This window comes from Procambarus clarkii, chromosome 15, assembly GCF_040958095.1.
Source record: "Procambarus clarkii isolate CNS0578487 chromosome 15, FALCON_Pclarkii_2.0, whole genome shotgun sequence".
In the NCBI taxonomy this organism is placed as follows: domain Eukaryota; kingdom Metazoa; phylum Arthropoda; class Malacostraca; order Decapoda; family Cambaridae; genus Procambarus; species Procambarus clarkii.
In genome coordinates, this window is record NC_091164.1 from 20,755,033 (window position 1) to 20,762,378 (window position 7,346).

At 34.6% G+C, this 7,346-nt stretch overlaps 1 protein-coding gene across 3 annotated transcripts in view; it reads right to left on the reverse strand.

Annotated features, from left to right (window-relative positions):
- Positions 1 to 3,080: 3,080 nt before the first annotated feature.
- The window catches only part of LOC138364913 (uncharacterized), an 8,273-nt gene continuing 4,007 nt past the window's right edge, over positions 3,081 to 7,346 (reverse strand). The window contains exons 4-11 of one of the 3 annotated variants that reach the window (XM_069324993.1): positions 7,247 to 7,346; positions 6,786 to 7,021; positions 5,917 to 6,008; positions 5,563 to 5,678; positions 5,185 to 5,273; positions 4,302 to 4,472; positions 3,832 to 4,019; positions 3,081 to 3,563 (exon numbers count right to left, since the gene is read on the reverse strand). The exon at positions 7,247 to 7,346 is cut by the window's right edge and continues 399 nt beyond it. In XM_069324993.1, coding sequence (XP_069181094.1) covers positions 3,279 to 3,563; positions 3,832 to 4,019; positions 4,302 to 4,461 — 633 coding nt within the window. In that variant the 5' untranslated portion in view covers positions 4,462 to 4,472; positions 5,185 to 5,273; positions 5,563 to 5,678; ... (1 more) ...; positions 6,786 to 7,021; positions 7,247 to 7,346 and the 3' untranslated portion in view covers positions 3,081 to 3,278. Of the gene's footprint in view, positions 3,564 to 3,831; positions 4,020 to 4,301; positions 4,473 to 5,184; positions 5,274 to 5,562; positions 5,679 to 5,916; positions 6,009 to 6,785; positions 7,134 to 7,246 lie in introns of those variants that run through there. The other 2 variants (XM_069324994.1, XM_069324995.1) reach the window with 2 other exon arrangements.

The window sequence follows — 7,346 nt, forward strand, 5'->3', positions numbered from 1 at the left end:
TAATGACACAGCTAAGTACTCCCAATAAACTCTCTCCTTGGGGCAAATATTTTAAATTTAAAATACAATACCTAAAGCCACTAATACGCATAGCGTTTCGGCCAAATATATACGAAGTAAAACCCAAACAAAAACCCATTACAGCAGAGTAGGACCCATAAAAGATGAGACTAACAATGTTAAGTTGCACGATAAAAGGGCAGCAAACACACTGAATCACTGAACACTTTACATCAGTGTTCACACAAGAAAGCTTGAATGACATCCCATCACCCACACAAATGTTTGTCGGAGGTAAAGAGAATGAATTAAGGGAAATACCAATTACACGCTACACAATCAGGAAGAGCATTGACAAACTAAAAGACTCAAAAGCCCAAAGTGTGAATGTATTTCAGTCCCAAGTCGTAAAGGAACTGAACTGGCAAATTCACTATGTTTGTCAGTGAAACTCCTTTTCAGAAAGAAAATCCCTGGACCATGGAATAGTTAAAGGTGTTTATAAATCTTGTTTATCTGTATCTTTTGCTACCCAGTCTCCCAATCTTTATGTACTCATTCTGAACATCTTTACCATTGTGATCATTGCTGTCTTATATGTGCTGTCAATCTGCTGTATGGTGTCTATTAATCTTGTTTAAATTACTAATCAAGCTGTCAATGTAATCAATCAGAGCTTTAATATAACAATGTGCTTTAATATACTTACTTATCTCTCTCATCTCATTTTTCTCTTGTATTGTATCTTTATCATTTATCAATTCTGATTGAAATTACCTACTTAAAATTATCTGCTAGATTAAGGACCTGCCTGAAACGCTGCGCGTACTAGTGGCTTTACAAGAATGTAAATACTGTACTATCCAATGTATTCTCACAAACCCAATGTACCTTCTTGTATATATATAAATAAATAAATAAATAAATAAATAAATAAGGTGATAATGAGACCTTACTAAGTGATCTAAATGAACTTCATAAATGGTCAGATGACTGACAAATGCATTTTAATGTCGATAAATGCTAGCCCTTACATGTGGGCCACAACAATCCACTTCAGAACTACCAAATTGACAGCACTACCTCACAACAGATAGATGAAGGAAAGGGCGTTTGAGTCAGAATGCATCATTTCGCCTTCTCGCCATGCCCTGTGGCTGGGGGGATTGGTGCCCTGAAGCTACATCAACACCCAATACCCCCCTGAAGTGGCAAGGGGAGTTAGGGGACAATAATATTGCTCAACAAGTGGAAGAGGTAATTAAAAAAAATCATACCAGAGCTTCATCTCTCGTATCAGGAATGGATGAAGGCCACTAGGGTAACAACACTGCAGACCAGGCATGACAGGGCGGATCTCATAGAAACCCATAAAATACTAAATTTGTTGGATGTCAATCCGGACAGTTTTTTCAAAAGGTCAGACGTAACACGAACGAGGAGCAACGGGTTCAAGCTCAAGAAACCACAATGTAGGACAGAAAACCAAAGATGCTTTCACCCATAGGGTTGTAAACCCGTGGAATCGCCTACCCGCACATGGCATAACTCTGCTTGGTATTAAAATGCTGTAGCGAGTAATCCTTATACTCGCTCCATTTTCTCATTATCTTAATAGCATAACTAATTAGCACTAATTACAGAAGCTACAATCCTTTCCCCAATTACAGGTAATACTCTTCTCAGCTTGTTGGAGGGAGCTGAGGTGTAATCACCATATAAGCAAGCGATATGTGGAATGGAGGACAGTACAATTCCCCATTCAACAATGTAGCACTCGGCGTGTGCAGTTCTAATCGACCAAAGACACTACAGCTTCGACACAGAGCAGACTACGACCGCATCGAGCCGCCACGCTCTCGCTCCCCGAGTTCAGACACTCACAATTTGCCATTAGCCATTATCTTAATTATTGTACATGTGCTTGGGGTTCTACTACCCAAAATCATGCATGTCCCCTAATTATGCCATACAAATCTGCTATTAGAACTTTTACCTGAATAAACATTTAATATTCTTTATGTAAAGTAGTACTGTTAATTTAGTACTTGTGACGTGGATTGTTATGGCCCATATACAAGATCTTGCATTTAATTATAATTTACATTATAATTTGATGATGTGGTTTGTAATATTTTCATCTATGTTATTGGTATATATGACAAAACCTCATGTAAATCAGGTAGGTAGGTAGGTGTGTGGCAGTCCGTCTAATTACCCCAAGCTTCTTAGTACAGTATACGTAAGTAATGAAACACTACGATATATTTACTCACTATATTGTTGGTGCTGAATGTAGAACATCATGAAAAAAAAAAAACTTATTTTTACTCTAAACTAACATAATTTTATAGCAAAATTGGAATCATCTAATTACCCAAAGCCACAACATTCTCTCTTTAGCGCATTTATTATGCACCCTATACCTATCTTGTGAACCGAAGTGGAAAGAGATACAGAGGCTTATTTATTGTCATGTTCCTGCATGCCAATGTGAGAAGGAATCCACAACATTTTTATATTTACCCTCTTGCTAAGTATTCTTATATATCTATGTCTAGCTTCCAAGACAAGCACGTTATTACATGATTGCAAACTGTTTATTGCTCGTAGTGAAGAAAGGGAGTCAGAAATAATTAAGCTGTCTACTTCAGTGTTGTCAATAATTTCGAGTGCTACCAGGCTTAGAATGTAGACTTCCTGTGTTGAACTGCGAGTTAAGTTTCATATAATTTCTTTATAAAATATGATTATTTCAGAGTAAAAATGTGTATTTCCATGTTCTACATTCAGTACCAACATTATTGTGAGTAAATATATCATATTTCTTCATTACTTACGTAATGCTAGGAAGCATCATCTCAAATGAAGTAGTTTCCTGAACGTACTGGGCCGTCATATCTGCACTTGAAACTTTGTACGGAGTCTGCCTCCACAACATCACTTCCTGATGCATTCCATTTGTCAACTACTGATACTAAAAAAGTTTTCTGTATCTCATTTGGGCACTCATTTTTCATGTTTACTTTTTTTTTTTGTGTGTGTGTGTTTTTTGAAGGAAAGCAAAGAAATTGCACATAACTACAACTACAATTTATTTAATAAGCATTTCTAAACTAAACAAAACTTTGAGGGTAATTAATAAAAATAAAAACTAATTTGAAAACAAATCTTTCTTGAGCAACATAGGGATGCAAAATTAACATGACGATGATTTGGGCAAAGAACATTTGCCCAACCCAGGGGTAGAGAATACTTGTTATTTTCTCTTTGCTTTGCTACTTAAAGCTACTCAAATCAAAGGGAAGTGTTTCTTCCATTTCTTCGTTGTCAGTCTGTGACTCAATACTGACTACACTGTTGTCACTGTCGGTCTCGGAATCCTCGGAATCTTGACTGTCTGTTTGAAATTTGTTGTACTCTACTTCCCTGTCTTCAGAAAACAGGTTAGTTGCCTCAAATAGTTTAATTTGATACAATTTTTTCATATTTAGCAAGAGGGCCGTAAGTCCACTGGTTACATGCTGGAATGATGACTTCTTTATTGAGTATTTACCCTGTTCCTGTAAAACAAACACACATCATTATTTCAGACATTTTTTAAATTAAATGTTTGTTTTCCTAACAAGTGTTTCATTTAAACTTTAACCAGTAAAAGTGATAATGATAATATTACAATTTGTGTCTACAAAATGCTTTTACTAATTTTACTTAGCTTAGACACAAACAACAATGATTAAGCTACCTGTTAAAATAATTACCAAGTAGCTATAATGCAATAACATTTATTTCAGTGGAGTAATTAAGTTAATATTGATACCTGATACTAACTTCAATTATCCAAGAGGGTGGAGCACTTTTGTTTTGTACATCATCTAGTCTTTGTGTTATCTCTTCAAGCTTTTTTCTGTAGAAATCCAAGTAACTTTTCATTTCCAGTTGAATGACATTTTGTTCTTCCATAGTCCTGTTGTACATATGCAGCTTTTCTGCAGCATTTCTCTTTTCTTGAAGAGTAACTTAAAATATTCAAAAATAAAATATAAAGTAAATTATTTAATAAGGAACATGAACAAATCTGTCATTGTAGGATGCATGTATTATGCAACAACAATGCAATCATATGTAATCATTTTTAAGGTATCTTGTTAATATTATTATCTTAAAAATATAAATTAGGCATGGACTTCCATTTGTCCATTACCATAATGAGTAAGTTTGAATTAACATGTTAGTAGCTAACAATATTTATCCTCATTGACAAGGCCAATATGCACAGAAAAATAACCAAATATACTTACCATTATCAGTTGGTTGAGGAGTGTCATTATACCATGGAAAGTTGCCCTCTTCAGCAATGTCCACACTAAGTTTTTCTGTATTGTCTTCATTGTAGACCGCTATCAGTTCCCTCAACTTTTTCTTGTCTGCTTCAATCTTTGCACGGTATCGTGATCTCATTTTGCTTGAAACTGAAAGAAACACTTTGTTACTAGTAAATAAGATTATAGTTGATAAATTTGTTTTGTATATACTTAGTAGTGAATACCTACACAAAAGTAGCAGAACACACTACATAAATATTTGCCAAGCACTTTTTTTTTAACAAGCTTAGGTATACACAGCAATGTGCTGCTATCCTATTATGTATGAAAGACCACACAGTGTAGATCAAAAACCTCACAGGACAGCCAGTCATACATGGAATCTGGAGAGAATATGAAATGTATGGCTGATCTATTAGCCTCCACTAACAAAATCGGGGTACAGCACAAGAATATCTTCCAATATTCCTGAGAGTATGAAGTAATAACAAAACTCAAAGTACATCATACCATTTGTTCTGAAGTCATTGATAACAGGGCAATCACATATATAGTGATAGACAGTATGTCCTAGCTTTTGTTCACATAGTTTACAACTGGAATGATTTCCATTGGCAGATTCATTACCTGCAGGCACCTGCCATAGATATTGATATCTCAACTTAATTTTGACAATTACCTATAATTACATAGGACAACACCTAAGTGAGATGGTATCCATACAAATCTACCTGAGAAATAAATGACATTAGATGTGTTTAGATAAAAAAAGTCATTGTTTTCTTGAAGTATTTTACAAACACTAAAAGATTTCTGTTTGTTTTATCAGTCCCTAACTTATACATAAGCTTTAACATACCTGCTACACTGGATATGTGGGATTTCTTGGTTCTAATTGAGTCACATACTAACTCTATTCCCTTTTGAACATCATTTTGAGAAACTGATCTGTTGAGAATAGAGGATACTGTTTACTATAATGTTTACTAAATTCAAACATGTAAAGACCCTGATTAATTAAAAAAAAATTAACTTAAATTTTTAGGCAATGGTCACAATGGCATTTTATGATGGCTGACAATTACTGTACAAGAACTAAACAATTAAAATAATAAAGAAATGTTTTGGCAATTTTATGATTTATGGTACTGCATTGATTTTACAGTACAATAACCTTGTTAAAATATATAAGAGTATTTCAAAACAGTGTTTCTTTCTATATATTTTACAAGCAAACCTTTTATTTAAACTCTGGGCTAAGTTGGTTAACTCTGCAATCCAGATGAGAAGTTGTTTTTCATCAAGAGATAAGTCAGCTAACTCCTTTCTTATTAACTCTGCAGCTTCTTTTGCCTATCAACAGGAGGAAAAACTGCCCTGTTAGTATAATAAATGTTGCAATTTTTATTTAATATTTGATATTACAAAAAAAAAAACAATCCTTACGAGCCTAACTGCTGATGAAGGCTGTTTAATGGCAGTAAATGTTATTTTTATTTTTATTTTTGAATGTTTTTTTTTTCCTGTGCACTTATATTAGTGATTCATGATCATTGTTGCATATATTCAATGAATAAAGCAAATTACTTGCCTTACAAAATCTTGAAGCTAGAACATGAGCTAAAGAGTCATGTTTACGTTGGTTCCAAAAAAATGAAGATTCACTAAGTTCTTCTTCACGCTCTGAAAAAAGGGACAAAAAATAACTCCCTTCAATGAATATGTAAAATGAAAATAATTCACTTTTATGCAGGCGATGAGTCACAATAACATGGCTAAAGTATGTAGACCAGACCACTCACTAGAAGGTGAAGGGACGACGACGTTTCGGTCCATCCTGGACCATTCTCAAGTCAATTGTGATGAGGAAGTAGAGACAGGCAATAAATAGGCTAGAGAGAGCTGAGGAGCAAAGTAAGGTGTATTTTAGGGGATAGTAATAATAATAAGAGCTGCAGAGGGCCTATTGGCCCATACGAGGCAGCTCCTATTATAACCACCAAATGAGAAGGAGATAGGAATAAGAAGACGATAGCAAGGGAGCACAAGTAACAGTGCAAGTTTGAAGAACTACGTAGGAAACTATAAGGATGAAATTAATGCTTTTTAGTTTTACTTTTGAATAATGTTTTGAACAGCTGGACAGCTTTTAATTCAATAAAGAGTTTACCAATTAGGAGCAATAACCAATTACTTTATTTGCATAGAGAGTTTGCACAGATTTAGTTTGACTCGGGGGATATCTGAGAGATATTGATTTCTGGTGTGGTGATTATGGGATCCTTTACATCTATCAAGGAAGAGTTTCAGATCAGGATGTGCATTTAGGAACAAGGTTTTGTACATGTAAGTGGCACAAGAGAATGTGTGGAGTGGGTTCATATTTTTATGTATTATTAAATATACAGTTTAATGTATACAGGTACTTACATTACATATATAAAATTAATAAATACTTACTCTTCCATTATGAGAGCCAAGCGCTTGGAGCGCTATTAACAAGGATTTCATTGATAAACCTGGACTGTTCCTTTGAAGGAAATGCCAGTTGTTCAGGAGTTTGGTGCTGAAGAATGTGTTACTTTTCCTGGCTGATGAGCAGAAGTATCCACCATCATACAACATCTTAGCATCTGCAGGAAGGCTGTATCCACACTCTTGACACTCAAATATGGGCAGATAAAGGTCATACCTGCCTAGAAAGCTTAGTTTTAGTATTTATTCCTAAAATAAAGCAGCTTATTTTGAATCTTTTGTAAAACTCATCTCCATCACTGAATGAATATGTTTGTGTCTCAAAGATTGAAGTCCACATGCTTGGGTATGGGTATCGTCACTAGAACTTCAGTGATGCTACTATATTCAGTGATGCAAATACTCATAGACTTATGTGTTCAAACTTAATATTAAATAAAATATACCTGAGAGCATTATGAAAGTACACATGATGTCAGAACTCTTTATGTTAAGGTTACAGTCTTTACAGTTACAGGAAATTTTTGGCACAGGAACTGGCACAAC